Source organism: Protopterus annectens, chromosome 8.part1, assembly GCF_019279795.1.
Source record: "Protopterus annectens isolate FY-2018-M chromosome 8.part1, PAN1.0, whole genome shotgun sequence".
Taxonomy (NCBI): Eukaryota; Metazoa; Chordata; order Ceratodontiformes; family Protopteridae; genus Protopterus; species Protopterus annectens.
In genome coordinates, this window is record NC_056742.1 from 518,500,116 (window position 1) to 518,517,458 (window position 17,343).

General features: G+C 40.3%; 1 protein-coding gene across 1 annotated transcript in view; it reads right to left on the bottom strand.

Annotated features, from left to right (window-relative positions):
- Positions 1 to 10,862, bottom strand: part of PAIP2B (poly(A) binding protein interacting protein 2B) — a 235,651-nt gene extending 224,789 nt beyond the window's left edge. The window contains exons 1-2 of the mRNA XM_044081650.1: positions 10,815 to 10,862; positions 10,262 to 10,438 (exon numbers count right to left, since the gene is read on the bottom strand). Coding sequence (XP_043937585.1) covers positions 10,262 to 10,438; positions 10,815 to 10,862 — 225 coding nt within the window. The remainder of the gene's footprint in view (positions 1 to 10,261; positions 10,439 to 10,814) is intronic.
- Positions 10,863 to 17,343: the final 6,481 nt, after the last annotated feature.

Here is a 17,343-nt window from a genome sequence, read left to right on the forward strand (position 1 = left end):
TTCACTTCCCGACTTCACAATCTCAAACCAATCCTATTTTTCAATCTATATGGCCCATGCATTCATTAACACATTAATATCTATAATATCCTTTCTACATTTAATGACCACTACATTATAGTAGGAGACTGGAATGCTGTTATTGACCCTGATATAGATCGTACTAGTAAATCTCCCTCTTACAATCGTCAATCATCTATAGCCCTAGAGGAGCTAATGTTTCGCATCTTACTCGGATTCCTAACTAAAAATGAAACCTATACATATTACTTGAAATGTTACAACTCATGGTCAAGACTAGATTTCTTCCTAATATCTGACTCTTTCTCACCTTAAGGCTAAATTTTCTTTAGAACCTAGATTCCTATCCGTTCAAGAATCTCCCTCAAACTTGGCCATGATTCAAGTACATCTCCTATATCCCGCTATAACAATAACTCTCCATGAGCTCCAGAGAGATTAGGGAGTAATGGAAAAACAGGTGTGTAGGAGTAGCCAAATAAAAGTATCTAGAGGAAAAATTTAGTAAGTGGTAGCATGTGGGAGTTATAGAGCAAATAGGTCGAAAAGTCGAAGAGCACTTAGTAAGAATCTATCTAGGTATAAGGAGAGAGCTGAGCACATAATCCTTCATAAACGTATATATATGCTTGGAATTAGAAAGATAGGAAAAACAAGAAGAAAGAGTTAATACAGTATAATATGATTTATTACTTTTGCTACTGTATTAATTTGTTTTAAGTATTGAGTTGACATTCAATGTATATATGTGTCTGGTTGGTGTAAACACCATCTCTGAGTTCAGTTAAGATATTTACTGATGAAAAGAAAATGGTCTTAACTTAAAATGAACTTAAATGGATTATATTGTGTCAGACAGAATTGTCAACAAATGATGTGAACAAAGACTTAGATTAGTCAGCGCACAGGAAAGGAAAAAATTATAAACATCCATTTTAAATTAAGTAAATTAAATGTTCTATAATGTGCGCAAGGATAAAATACATTTTGATGGAATAGTCATTCAGGTTCTTGTCGCTGTATTGGCAGCAAAGCTCTATTTTTGAAGGATCTTGTCAGCATTTATTTCGCCGGATGGACGGGTGAAGCCTTCGAGTCTGTAAAGTGAAGCAGTCACAGTTAAGAGATGATGTTTGCTTGACTCGCCAAACATTGATAGCTTTTAAAATATTTGTGCAATAGCATCCATGAATGAGTTAAAGGTGTACAATAACTTGATCATTGGTGACTGCGCGGTACTACAGGGTATAATGAAAAAGCATTTTGTGCAGCAAAATGTGAGTGACGTACTCAGTATACTGGTTAGCGCAATGAATATCCAATTACAAAAGGGGTAAATTTACAGTTAGCTCCCTTGTATATTTACAGAAGAGCGTCTACACGCCAGTATTTAGGATGGTTTAGGTGTGGCTGTCAAACTTGAAGGCAGGAGACTAGTAACAACAAAGGGAACAACCGGAAATCATCCACCTTAAATGACCCTAAGGCTGCCAGGTCCAGAATCAACAAGGTTCCACTTAGAGATAAGAACCTAGGATCAAACAAGTAATAAAAAACTCAACAACAGTCAAGGTCAGCGCTAGATAATACTGATGAAGGGGGCGGGAAGCCTTAAATATTGAACTTGTAGAATGAGATGAATGAATCCAATATAGAAGTGTATTCTTAGTTTGATTTCAACGAAACTTGATGCAAGTGAGTAGCTAGACAAAACCTATAGAGCAGGATATTTGTTAAAAACTTTAATAAAAATCTCTTTCGCTTCCTGTGGAGTATTTGCCGTGAACCTCTTGTCATTGTAAGAGGAGGACAGGGCATTCGGATAGCGCATCTGGAATTTAATATTTCTCTTGATCAGGTCTGCGCAGAACGGGGCAAGCTTTTGTCTATTAAGTTTAATTGAATGAGGCAGGTCTTGAGAGAAGGTGAGCTTGCATTTATTCCATGTAGTGTTTTTGTTTTTTGGCTGACAAATTCTTTGCGTATCCTGGAAATTTAACAGTTTAGTATATATTTGACTGGGAGAGGAAGAGTCTTGGCGTTTATGAAGGGCTCTGTGTGCCCTCTCTACTACCAGGCTCTCTGTGTTGTTTTCCGATCCCAGTAGCTCTACAAAGATCTGTCTGGTAATTGATAACAGGTTCTGGTTGTCATACGCTTCTGGTAATCCTGTGATTAGTATGTTGTTGCGGCGACTTCTCGCCTCCAGGTCAGTTACATTTGATTGCAGCTCCAACAGCACAGTGTCCTTGGCGCACAGGTCTTCCGATAAGGATTGGATCAGGGTCTCATTAGCTTGGTTTTTGTGCTAGAGTGTGTCAACTCTTTCTATTACTTGATTAATAGATTTGCCAAAATTAGTGAGTTGTTCAGAAAAGCCTTGTATGGCTAACTGGATAGGTTATAGTGCTAGTTTCAGTTCATCGAGGTGGAAGTTGGGATCACTTTTCCCTTTGGCAGGTGCTTTGTTAGTGTCCGCTGATTGTTTAGTGGTCCTTTGTCTTTTGGAAACTATATCCTTTTCAGGAGATAGCACTGTGGAAATTTTTGCTTTGGTAGCTTGTTTTTCCATAATTTCAGAATAGTCAGCCATGCCTCAGATAAGATGGTTCTTAAGATATATTAGTAGACAAGAGGGCCCTCTGGGTACACGTGGCGAGGATCCCAGACGCAAGAATGAATTAAATTAGCTTATCTTTTGACTAAATTAGCTCGGGAAGCTACCGAATTCGAAGTATCAAGGTAGAGTAATGTAATCCTGTAGAAGAACAGTGATATTTGGCGATAGGAGCGGATTAAATTATCGGTAATTGTAACGGGAGCTCTGTGGATAGGGTGTAGACTTAGTCAATCACCATCTTGAATGAAATGCAGTTTGATTACTTTTGTATAAATGTAAATTTGCCTATGTCAACAGTCGTCAATTTCACCAGTTCTAAACTGCAAACTTAAAATTACTCTCTCTAAACAAATGGTTACACAGAAAAAAATCTTTTAGTTGCACAGTTCCAGAATTTATCACTTAAGTGTTGTCACAATTTGCCCTAATGTATATAGGGTACATATATTTAAAGCCCAAACTTTAGCTTTAAAACCCAGAACAGTTACCAAATTCTCCCTTACAAAATGTCAACAAAACACTTTGTTGCTATTCTTTTTTGTATGCTGTTACTGCATTATCTGCTGCCACAAAACCAGACACCTTTCTCAGTTTGCTGTCACTTTACTCTAAATGTGTCACTACTGTATTCTCTGCTGCCACATCACTTGGTTACTTTTCCACATTACCAGCCTGGGCACTTCTGAAAAGCTACATGCCATCTCAGCCCATGAAACAGCATAACTGTCATCTGCATCATCCTGCTCAATTATTACAGATCTGCAAGCCCTCAAGACACCAGTTTTGTTACCTGCACCACTTCAACAGATTTGCCTGCTTCCTTCACCATGGAGACAGCTAAACATTGCTCATTGGTTACACCCCCCACACAGGAATCTTAAGTTTATATTCTGAAGCTCCATATTCACCCCCCCCCCCAAAATTCTCTTTCCACTTCCAAACACTACAGAGCTTCTTCCTCCATGTTGCTGGTTCCCTTAGGCCTCTTGCTTGTTGCTTTAGAAGCCCTCTGGCATCATCTAGCAGCAATACAAATTAGGAGTTTGTAAACATTCTTACACTTCATATTTACATGAGCAACACTCAAGTATCCCCACCACCCTTTTACCCACAACCAAAACCATATTTTCTCCAATATTTTTGTCAATGTTCATTTTCCATTGTAGTTGATCTCATTAAGTCTCTTGTTCCACACTGCCCACGTTACATAAAATGTCCATTTTCTTTGCCCTTTGAGATCTTGTCCCATAATACCCACATTCTATCATGTCCATATTTAACATTTCAAATCTTTAACCTAATCATGCTTACTTTCAATTCTTGAATTTTTTCACATTTTAAAAACACGTGTTCTGTAGTTTCATACTTTACACTTTTCATATATTTTATTCCATTTACTTTTGTAGACCATATTTGCTTTAAATGGCAATTTACCTATATACAACCTCCATAAAAATTTATAATTTGTATTTTTCATTACTGCTTATGAACAAAAGATTTCATGTCATTCCATTCTGTTCTTTTCTATTTCATTCTTTTAGCTTCCATAACAATTTTACTAGGAAATTCTTTAACAATCATTCCCGTTTTGTTTCCTACATTGTTTCTACCAAATTATCTTTCGTAACTCCTTTTTAATACTTTATACATATTTAAAGAAGCTGCATATACAATTGGATTTATCAATCCCAGCCCCGCCATTCTTTTCATATGTAAAATCCCTCTCTACAGGGTTCAATCGACCCTCAGATAAATGAAAATATCACTTTATTTTTCATACTTCAGTATTATGTAAATGTTCGCAATATACAGACTATTTTACACAATATTATAGTGTTTATCAAACATGTTCTTTCTACACGAAAATGTTTTCCAGAAAACCACATCTTTGATTCCTCTAATAACTTTGTCCCATTCCGCGTTTATATTCACTTCTACCAAATACTTAACCCAATGCATCTGTACACTTCATGTTCACCACCAGTTTTCTTATGCTTAATTTTTCATTTTTCTCCATCCATAACTTTTACCCATTACTACAATGTCATCAGCATACAAATGCATCATCAGTATTTGTACATCCATTTTATTTTCTCCATTACTTGTCATTTTATTTCCATAACTACCATTCATAACCAAATGAAAATATTACACTGGTGGCAGGATATCCTTGTTTTATTCCACACTATTTTCACATCTTCCCTAATCCAACCATTTCAATTTCACAATTTTTTCATATGATTTAATAATTTGTAATATTTTGTCACTGTTAACATGCCTGCAAAATTCTCCATGCTGCTTCATAATGTATACAATATGCCTTACTTACATCACCTATCATAACCATTACTTCTACTTTATCAATTACTTCATTAAACCACAACAAATCAACTTCCCTTTCTTCCAAATTTTGATTTTTCCATTTTTTTGTGCTCTATTCTCCATTTTTCAGTCTGTATTTAACATTATAGGTCTCTCAATTTCACATTTTTATTTCCTTCCTTAAAACATGAATTTTAAACCCCCGGTACAAATTTCTTTGTACTTAATCCCACTTTCCATCCATTCATTACTTGTATAAATACCATTTTTTTCTTTATACACATTAGTCAATACTATCTAATCCCGCAGCTGAATGTTAAGTATGGTGCAATTTCCTTTTACCGTAAGCAATACTTGTTTATATAACATTTTTCTTGATTTTAATATTTTTTCATACAATTTTTCTAAACCATTAAAAAAGGCTCTTTACTTAATACTCCACATTACATTTTTCCTCTTCTACACATTCTAAAAATACCTTTTTATATTTCTTTAAATTGTGCCCACCAAATAGTTAATTTTCATAGAAAGGTCTCACAGTAATGTTTTCATAATTATACAAGCTCTTCTATTCTATATCTAGTTTTTCATTAATTTTTTTATTCCTTTTCCTATTTTAATACATTCCTCATTTTCATGAATTTTTATCCAAATAGCCACATGATCAGAAAATCAGTATATTCTGTTCACTTGAGTACCTAAACATTCTAATATCAAGCATTAATTTCTGTCTCAACTTAATTCCTTTTGTAGGTAGTGATTATTGTCCCATAGTTTTAATTGTACACTCCTCAATTTCTTTAACTATTTTAATATCAGGCCTTTTTATTCATTTGGTTACAATTAAAATCCCCTGCCATTATTATATCCGTATTTACACAATTACACTTTTAAACAATTTCTCTCATGCTTTTCCATCTCAGACTACAGTTATTCTCCCTAATTCTATTATTGTTATATCCAATACCTTTATATTCTCTTTACACAACATACATCCCCACAAGAGGGGAAAACATACTGGACCTGGTCATCACCAACATGGGGACTCTATGCTCCATACCAGTGGTATACCCTTCATTAGTAAGATTGGGCCATAAATTAATCTCACTGGATATCCACATCCGAAACCCACCCCCAGCCCAGAAAACAACAGTGAAAAACTTCTCAAAAAAAGAACTTCACATTTCTCAAAACCGAGGCGGAATCCTTCAAGGCCCCCGGGTCAGTGGAAACTACGGCCCAAAGTACAGAATCCTTTATAAACGCATTCTATGGACATCTTCAGGAATGCATGGACCATGCTATCCCAAACAAAACCAAGACCCAATCTTCCAAAGGCAGGCGTCCAGTCTGGTGGACCCCAGCCATAAATAAGCTGTACAACAGAAGGAGGAAGCTACTACATGATAGAGCAAAATCCCTAAAAGGGAAGGCATCTCTGATCAGTACTAGCAAAAAAGAACGATCCCTCAAAATCCTCCAAGGCCAGCTTAGAGAGAAAAATTGCACAGGACACTAAAGATAATCACAAGGCTTTCTTTAGTTATGTTAGGAACCTGGGTGGCAACTCCCAGATATGCTCAGAGTTGATCCAAAATGACAAAATACACTGAACCCACAGACATTGCAAACATCCTGGCAGACAGATTCAATGCAACCCCCTCCCCCCCAAAAGAGCAAATATCTATCCCAGCAGAGGGCTGCCTCCCTAACATCTCAGATGCTCAGGTGAAAGCCGCCCTCTGTAAAAGCAAAAAACACAGCATCAATGGGACCAGACGGTGTCCCAGGTTGCGTCCTACATGAACTCCAAGAAGAGCTAAACCCTCACGTAAAGCTGCTGTTTAATCTCAGCCTTACTACAGGATATGTACCCAAAGAATGGCGTACAGCAACAGTGGTCCCACTCCGCAAAGGTGGTGCCTCTACGGACCCTGGAAACTATCGCCCCATAAGCCTGACTAGCCTGGTCTGCAAAGCTATGGAAAGGATTATCATGGAACTCAAAGACATTGGGGACCAACAGACACTGGATCCTACCCAATTCGGCTTTAAGGGCAGATCTTGCCTCTTGAACCTGGCCAACTTCTTTGAAACGGTCACCAAGGCCATTGATGAAGGGAAGGTAGTTCACACTGCCTACCTGGACCTCGCAAAAGCCTTCGACACAATACCCCACTCGGGCATCATAGATAAGCTCTCCAGCTTGAATATAAACCCCCGTGTCATAAGATGGGTTGCAAACTGGCTCAAGGACAGAACCCACATGGTCAGAATTGCTGGAGCCATGTCAGACTCAAAACCAGTTACAAGTAGCGTCCCACAAGGCTCAGTCCTGAGACCTCTCTTGTTCGGTATATATTTTTCTGAGGTACAGGCCAACAAAGGAAGACTGTGGCTGACCAAGTTCGCAGATGACTGCAAACTGGGCGCCATAATTGACTCTTCAGCTGACACAAGCATCCTCCAAAAGGGTCTCACAGAGACAGATAACTGGTGCCAGAGCCATGGACTAAAGCTAAACGCCAAAAAGTGTATAGTCATACCCTTTGGCAAAAATAACATGCCCACAAATTACCACATAGGTGGTAATCCATTAAGTACGGAAGTAGTAATTAGGGACCTGGGGACCCAAGTTGATAGTAATCTCTCCTTTGACAACCACATTGCCAAAGTGGTTAGAAAGACCTTCTATATAGCCCACCTTATGAAAGGATTCACATCTAGATCAAGGGAGGTTCGTAGTGCCCCTTTATTCATCCCTCATCAGGCCCATAATAGAATACAATGCCCCATTTGGGATGTACCTGCAGCAACTAGAAAGACCCCAAAAGTACCTCACAAAGAGGATCAAGGGACTCAAAAAGATGCCATATGCTGCTCAGTTAAAGAAACTCCAGCTCTACTCAGTTGCATACCACCTACTTAGAGGCGATCTATGCCTGACGTATAAAGCTATGTCCAACCCGGAATTAACGGATATGCTCCACCTCAGAAAATCCAAATCCCTTAGAGCTACGCGCTTGAGGGACTTGAACCTCAACACAGAAAGAAATAGGACATGCAAGAGGGGACAGATTCATAACCCAGAGGCTCCCTTCGCTCTGGAACAGAATCCCGGTCCATGTTAGGCAGAGCCCCTCACGGACTCTCTTCAAGAGGAATCTTGACAAGTGGATGGGAGATCGTAGGTTTACCCCAGGGATTACATCTGTGTCACTATTAGACAGAGGTCCAATAAACTAACCTAAAAAAAAGGGCACAGTAAACTCAATTCAAAGGGTGGCAAAAGCCAAACACACTCTGGCTAGGCTTGTAAATGCCCTAGGGCAGATAGCCTAGTATGAACCTATGAACATAACTGAACACATTTCTTTACCTACATTCTAAACAGTACCATTCCAAAGCCTTCATTTGTACCCATTCCTCTTCAGTTAATCTTATGCCTTCTAACACTTATTTGAGCATCTACAACTGCACACCAATATACGATATTAATTTAACTTATTTTACTTACTGTTCACATTTAAAGCTAAAATATTCAGCTTTATAGAACAGTTGTATAAAATTATTCCTTACCTCTTTCCAATTGAAATTTTCTTGCCTTTTACTGTATGCCACTCTCCTTGTCTCATCTTTTTCTTTATACTTCTAAATTTAAAAAAGTCTTCACTTCAGTTGTGAGGAGTCTTCCTGTACATCTTTCTTGTATAACTTGAGTATTTCATTTTGTCTCTCTCACACTACAACCATGAATGTCCTGCATTGCCACATTTTTTACACTAATTCACATTTCTTTGCATTATGACTTGTCTAACCACAAACATCTTTGTCACATTCATTAATTAAATGATCATTCTTTACACAAAAATAGCTATTTTTAGGTTGTCCTTTATATGGCACAAAACCTCTTACCACGAACATTAATACTAGGTATATTGCCATTTTCCATTTTTAAAAATTACTTCACATTTCTATCCCCAGTCCTCTTTCATCATACATTTTTAGTGTCCATCACTTCTTTGCATATGGTCAACAAATGTTTTTATTCAATTATTTTGCTTCTACTTCAGTTCTATTCTGAATCGAAACCCCTTTTTTGTCTAAAAAACAGTTGCACAAAATTCTGACCATGGAGAGTCTTTTTTCCATAAACCCCCCTAAAAATTTCCATAGCCTGGCCAGTTTTCAAATAAAGTCACAAAATGTTTAATAGAAATTAAAGTTCTTACTTTCCAACTTTAAAACCCAGTGGTACAACAACTTTGTCCCATACCTCATATTGGTCTAAAAATTCCTTTTTCCTGCTTACCTAAACAAATTTCTTGTTTCCTTTATTCCCATCTCCTCTTTGACCGCTTCTCCTATTGTTTGAGCACAAGTCTTTCTCTGGAACCTTTTCTGACACATTTTCTAATTTCTCCATAATCTCAATCAGGATACTGCAGCTCCACTTTCTGGCTCACTCTGGTTTATCATCCAGATAAACATCCTGCAACCTTCCCTACTGGATGGTTGTAATAATGCATTTTTCCACTTTTTGGACTAACAAATTTTTCTGGAAAGTTTCCCCCAAATCCATTTCCACATCTATATTCACCTCCACTTCCTTCTTGACCTCTACATTAAAAAACATTCTCAGCTCCCAAATCAATTGTGAACATTTCTGGTAGTAATTCTACCATTTCTCGCTCATTTTGAATACTTTTCACCATTTCACTTTGGCTTACACCCTCCATGTTTCTCTGGGCCGCCTCCATGCCTGAACCAGAAATAGGAACTCAGTTGCATCACACACAAACTCTTCCCTCTACTATCAAGTGTAGGGGTAATTCCCTAATGCCCCGACCAAAATTTCCCCTTGTAGTACAAATCCCACATCTGGTCTTCGCTTAAGATAGGCTATAAGCCTAGTGGGACTACCCTGGTCAAAGGATACATAAATGCAGCTCTTACGAGCATTGTACTTATCCAAATGTCTAACAGTTGTTGTGGGACCAGCTTGTGCCTCTTTTACAAATGAGTAATGTAGCATATAATTGATACCTACTAGCATCTTCCTTTTAAAATTTAAGACTAGATCTGTGTTATGTACTTTTTCTGACCACTGTCATCACTGCTTAATTATGGTGCATATGCTGAAGGAGAAACATGCTGAAAAGGCAAGGACAGCTTAGTATGCATGACTATTATACATAACATTTACTAAAGATGTCAAACTACTTAGAAGTTTCATTAAATATCTGGAAACTCTAAATCAAATTACTTCAGCAATGACTAGACATGCCTGTTACTTACCAGAATGTCATCTGTATTACGACCATCATTTACAGAGAGCCCATTAAGCTGCTGCTGAAGTTGGCCAACCCCTTGAGGCAGGTCACGTGAGGGAATGAACCAGTCCTTTTCTTCATCATCTAGCATTTCCTGAAAACAGCGCTCAAGGAACTCTTGCTCCAGTAACTCCTCCTCTACCTAGAAAGCAGCACAGAATTTGAATATACAAGACGATCTAATACAGCTGAAAGCCAAGGCACAGCACCTACAACTTTTTAAACTTAACGAAATACAACACAGTAGAAAATGTAAAAGTGAAAATTATGTGCTTACCATAATGCAATGCGTGTCCACCTTTGGTAAGATGAAAAACTATATGCAACAGGCATTAGGACCACTTGGCACTCAGCTTTTTCAGACTGCCAGCTCACCTTTTTTACTAATCCGTCTGAGGAGCCAATTCTTGGAAAAGCCCACAAAAGGAAGGAGGAAATATGCCAAGTCAAATGAAGACCGTCAAATAGATTGTGGTTGAAGTGTACAGCCTAAGCAGGCTAACCAACTTGCCTTATACCCAGAGAGGCCTGCTGAGGTAGAAAGTGTTACCAAAAGACTGACCCATTTCTTAGAAAATCTACAGTTATGACAAACACAACTTGCATTTAATAAACAGCTCATCTTAGAGTCCCAAGATATCACTTCACATGATCTCTGTTCTGAGACCATCCCATTGATAATAGGAGGCCCAAAGGATGACCTACAAGTGGGGTCTACATAGTTTGGTAAAGTTTTTCACTTTATACCACGTGATCCCGGAACAAGCATCCACTAAAATTCCAGAGGGCAGCTGTGCAAGTGTCCACATACCTAGTAGAATGAGCTGGGGCAGTGTGCCTCCCTTGAGGTAACTTACTGTAATCCAATACTTAACCTGGAGTCTTGCCTTGGACACCTGGAAGATGCAACTGTGAGGCACAGGAAATTAAGTTGATTGCTTTTTCAGAGGTCTTGTGCTCTAGTTAGGAAAAATTAGTACCTTATGGAAATTTATGCAAAAATTAAAGTACTTTATTTTCATGAAATGGAAAAAAAATACCAGAACAATGACTGACCAATTTAAGCTGGTCTCCATTGACACATGAAGGATGGGTCTGCTGGAGTTCAACTCTTTGGAAAATCAAATTTAAGAGATTATAAAATCTCATTCTCCTGGCTGAGGTGAATGCCATCAGAAACAGTATTCCAAGAATAGCATTAGAGGGCTTTTCCCTCTAGTCTGACTGGTGGCCCAGTAAAACATTTCTACAGTGAAAAGTACAGTTTTGTACCTACCATAAATGTAGATGTTCGAGGATCCCCATTGCTGCAGTCCTTACTATTGGGTATAGTCCGCGTCCAGTCGGCCCGAATACCAGAGTATAAGGCTGACGTCGGTCAGGGCGCATTAGACTGACGTCAGTACGTCAGGGTACTAATGCGCATGACCGACGTCATATCCTCAGTCTTTTCTTGCCCCAGATGTCAGAAGACCCTAAAAAGACAAGGCCCAAAATACCTGCACCAAAAACATGTACAATATATACAAGAATATATACAAAAATATAAGCATGTAACCTCACCTACACAACCACCCCTAAACACAGAGCGGAAGGAGGGAGGGTAAATTGGACTGCAGCAATGGGGATCCTCGAACATCTACATTTATGGTAGGTACAAAACTGTACTATGTTCTTCGTTCCCCATTGCTGCAGTCCTTACTATTGGGTAGAATCCCAAAGCAGAGGAAAGGGAGGCTGGCAAATCATAAAGAAGCAGGAGCTGACAACATGCCTTGCAAAACAGCTGTGGCAAAACCAGCCCTAGACTTAGAGTAGATAGGAAGGTGATAATGCTTAGAGAAAGTATGCACTGAACTCCAAGTAGCTGCTTCCAAAATATCCTTAGTTGCCACCCCCCTTAGAAATGCTGTTGAAGTGGCAGTAGCCCTAGTGGAATGAGGCCTAATCCCAGCTGGAATCTCCTTGCCATGATGGGAATAACAAAATGCAATGCAAAAGCCAATCCACCTAGAAATAGTTTGTTTTGACACAGGCTTGCCCTGTGAACTCAAAGCAAAAGAAACAAACAACTGCTGAGACTGCCTGAAATCCTTAGTCCTGCTTAAATAATAACGCAATTACCTGTGTACATCTAAAGTGTGCAAAATCTTTTCCCCTTTATTTTGGGGGTCTGCATAAAAAGTAGGCAAATGAATAGTTTGGTTTAAAGCCACACTAGAAACCACCTTAGGCATAAAGGAAGGATTAGTACGTAATGATACCCTATCCTTATGGAAAATCAAAAATGGCTCTACTGCCATAAGGGCCTGCAACTCAGACACCCTTCTTGCAGAAGTAATAGCCAACAGAAAAGCAGTCTTCCATGACAAGTATTTCAATTCAGCAGTAGCCGCAGGCTCAAAAGGTTGTAGAGTAAGTTTTTCCAACACAAAATTGAGATCCCAAGCAGGAGTAGGAGCTCTACGTGGGGGTCTTATATTCTTTGCCCCTCTAAGAAACTGCTTGAATAAAGGATGTGAAAACAATGGTGGGTCACAATCATAGTGAGCTGAAATTGCTGCAGCATGAATCTTAATGGAAGAAAAGGACAAACCTTTGTCCAATAACTCAGTAAGATATTGAAGAGCCACACTTAAATTAGGCTCAGAAACCTGCAAATTCTTTGCTGTACTCCAAAATAAAAATCTCTTCCATTTTCTGTACACTTTCCTTGTACTAGGTCTTCTAGCTTCCATAATCACATCTAAAACTTGTTGAGGAAGTTGAGACCTGCTGTGTTTCAACACAGAATATGCCAGGCTGTTAGATGAAGAGAGTGAAGCTTGACATTGAGCAGATGACCATCCTTCTGAGATAACAGATGAGGAATCAGAGGTAAAGGCCATGGAGGCTTCTTTACCAGACTCCGTAGTAGTGGGTACCAGTGTTGCCGAGGCCAATCTGGAGCTATCAAAATCATCCTTGGCCTGTCTTGTCTGACCTTTAATAGTACATTTGGAAGAAGAGGCAGAGGAGGAAAGGCATACACATGAAGGTTTTTCCAACTGAAAGACAGAGCATCCACTTTCCAAGCTGTGTGATGAAACCCCTTTGTGCAAAACAGTGGCAGCTGGTGGTTTAGTGGAGAAGCGAACAGATCTATGTCTGGAGTTCCCCATGACACTGTCAATTTTTGAAATACATGAAGATCCAGTTTCCACTGGTGGGGATCCATGATTTGTCTGCTTAACACATCTGCTAAGGAGTTCTGTGCTCGGCAGAAACCTTGCCTGAAGAGTAAGTTGCAAGCTTAGCGCAGTCTCCCATAAAATCATTGCTTGCCTGCATAGAGGATAAGAATGTGTTCCCCTTGCTTGTTGATGTACCACATGACAGTTGTGTTGTCTGTTAGAATCAACACCTGCCCTGGAAGAAGTAACTCCTTGAAAGCCATTAATGCAAACTGGACTGCTAACATCTCCTTCATGTTGATATGTAGATGCTGTAGTCTGGCAGGCCACTTGTCTTGTATCCACTTTCCATTTAGATGAGCTCCCCAAGCAATGTCCGAGGCATCTGTCGTTAAAATCTGACTCGCCTCTGGCCGGGTCACAGAGAGTCCCTTGTTTAGGTGACATTCCTGAGCCCACCACAAGAATTCTTTTTGAAGGCAAGGTATTATTTGAATGACAGTGTCCAAATCCTGGCAGTGCTGTGTCCAGACATTTTTGAGATACCATTGTAGCTTCCTCATATGCAATTTGGCATTGGGAAGCACCAGAATACAAGATGCCATGAACCCTAATGCTTGAAGGACTGTCCTTGCAGTCAGCACGGACTGATGAGATAGTTGATGGAAGTAAAGTGACAGACTCTTTTGTTTGTCCGGGGTTAAAAAGGCCATCTGGGCTGCTGTATTCAGTCTCACACCCAGAAAGCACATGTCTTGAGAGGGTACTAGACTGGACTTTATTTCGTTCACAGAATACCCTAGGCATCTTAGCACTGCTATAACATATTCCAGATGCTGTAGAAGGTCTTCCTTTTCTTGAGCCAGAATCAGGCAGTCGTCCAAGTAAGGATAGATTTGAATTCCTTGAAGCCTGAAGTAAGCTATCACTGGAGCCAGAACCTTTGTGAATACTCTGGGCAGTAGATAAGCCAAAGGGCAATGCAGAGAACTGATAATGAGAATTTCCAGCTCGAAACCGCAGATACTTCCTGCAACTTAGCCTTATAGGCACATGAAGGTAAGCTTCCTTGAGATCTAAAGTTACCATCCAGTGATCTTTGCCCAGCAGAGGTAAAAGCTGTTGTAACGTCAACATCTTGAACTTGGGAATGTCCAGAAAAGTGTTGAGGAGAGATAAATCCAAAATTGGTCTCCATGTGTTCCCCTTCTTTGGTACTAGGAACAGGCGAGAATAAAATCCTAGGCCCCTTTCTGATACAGGGACTGGCTGAATGGCCCCCATCTGGAGTAACTGAGAAACTTGCTTGTGAGCCTCCTTTCTTTGTGGAGGAGGAACGTCTGGCATGCCTTTGAAAGGGGGCATTGTATGGAAATAAAATATGTAACCGTGGTGAATGATATCCAACACCCATTTGTCTTGAGTAATTAAATCCCAATTTTCTTTGAAAAGAGACAGTCTTCCTCCCAAAGGAGCTGCCAGACGAGAATCTACTGGCAGCTGAAAAGACAGGTCATTGGGTCTGTTTACGAAAGGACTGACCCTGCCCTCACCAGAAGTCTGAGCAGGTGAACTCCTGTTCTAGGCCTAAAAGAACCTTGAGCCCTGCCCCTACCACGTCTAGACCTACCCCTAGACTGGGAATCATAAGCAGGATATGTCCACCCCTTAGCAGGCCAATTTCTACTAAACTTCGGTGGCTGCACCTGCAAAAAATCTTTAACAGTCTGCATAGACTTAGCTTTGTCCTCCATTTTCTTTAAAACTGCTTCCACAGGCGAACCAAACAACACATCAGACTGTAAAGGAGCATCCAAAATCCTTGTCTTAACATGCTCAGCTAAATTCTGATCCTTCAACCAGGCATGCCTGCGAAGAACAGAACTAGTAGCAGCCACCCTCGAGGAGGCCTGTACAGCATCAAAACCACATTGCAAAGAATGCTTACCCACTTGCTCAGACACATGAACCAAATCCAGCAACTCTTTACACTCAATACCTTCCGCCAAAGCATCCACCTTAGATTTTAATTGTGAAAGGAGATAATTCTGATATTTTAGCATGTGAAACTGACAATTCAACGCTCTCATGGCTAGAGTGGAAGAAGTATACACTGTCTTTCCCCACCTATCCAAAGCCCTTGCCTCTTTATCAGTGGGAACAGGATTTTTAACCACAGAAGCCTTAACACCTTTAGGCCCTTGAGAAATAGTTTCTGGGTCCGCCCTAGGACTCTTAAACAAATACTTATGAGCCACGGGCACCCTATAATACTTATCAGGCTTAACAGGAGCAGGAGGCAAAGAGTCAGGGTTCAGAGAAGCCACTGCAAAAACAGCTCCCACCACATTCAACACAGGAGGAATAGCTAAGGGCCTATGCTGGGGTAAAACAAGAATTCCTAAGCCTTTGGCTGGAATCAGAGTAATCATGGCCTTCCCATTTAAAGTGCTCCCTCATGGAATGCAGAGTCTCTGAAAATGAGAAATCCTCAGGAGGAGAAGCTGTGGGAGTGGAATCATCCACATCAGAAACAGAATAAGTAGGATACTCCTGCAAGTCTTCCAGAAGACTCTGAAGCCTCTGAACACTGTTCAAAACTATCAAACTCGGTTCCACCCTAGGCCTCTTATCAGGCGGGGGCATAGAACCTCTAATCATAGTAATCAAATCTTCTGCCATTTTAAGCATATGTTTCTTAGGTACAGAACCGAAATGCTAGGAGAAGCCCCCACTGAAGCTGAACTAGGCCTACCTCTCAAAGAAGTTTTGGCAACAGAAGGAGAGGCTCTAACTACCTTGGGAAGAGAGGGAAGAACAGTTACCTGAGAAGCCCCTCAGCCTGGCCTACCTCCTGAGAAGGCACATCCTGTAACAGTAAAGTTTCTGCCTGAGACTCCATGGAAACTCCTGGCAAAACCTCTGGCTCCACTGAGCCTTGAAAGAACCGGCGTCCGGGACTGCGGTTCATCAACCCTAGGCTTCACTGTTTTGTCCTTGCGCTTCTTGGGCCGAAGCGGGCGTCGGAGCATCCGGCGGCATTTTATAATTGCAACGCTTCCCAAACACTAACCTGGCACAGTCTAACCTCCTCTTAATAGTGCGTTTGTTAAACCTAGCACAAGAGCGGCAACCAACAACGTCGTGCTCAGGCCCTAAACAAGGTATACACAAGGTATGGTAATCCCTATGAGGTATCTGTTTCCCACAAGAAATACAGTTATTCACTTTTTCTGACATCCGGTAAAATACTGAGGCAAGAAAAACCAAAATGTTCTAGCGGGTACTTAGCCAACTCTGTTTCGGTCTGAAACTCCGGTTTCGGAAATATTTCAGAACGCCAACCTGCACTCGCAAAACTGCTTCTGCATCGGACCATGCGGCAAAAAAGACTGAGGATATGACGTCGGTCATGCGCATTAGTACCCTGACGTACTGACGTCAGTCTAATGCGCCCTGACCGACGTCAGCCTTATACTCTGGTATTCGGGCCGACTGGACGCGGACTATACCCAATAGTAAGGACTGCAGCAATGGGGAACGAAGAACATCATCCCGTGGAAGCATTTTTGATTAGGTGTTAGAGTGCTGTATTCATGAAGTGAGAGGTGGTCAGGGAACAAGCACAAAAATTAAAACTGATGCCAAGTGTGCCTTTAAGGTGAAGTACTGGGGTACCTTTATTGAATTTTGCACACAAATGTTAAATAGTGGGGCTGACCTTTGGTTCAGACCATTCTAGATAGCCTACATGGCTGAATTGTTCCATTTATCCACAAGTCTGTCTTGTTGGGGTAAGGTGGGTCATTAGCCATATTCACAATTACAGACAGCATGCTGACTTGAAATCAATGTCCGGTTGAGGTCTCCTTCG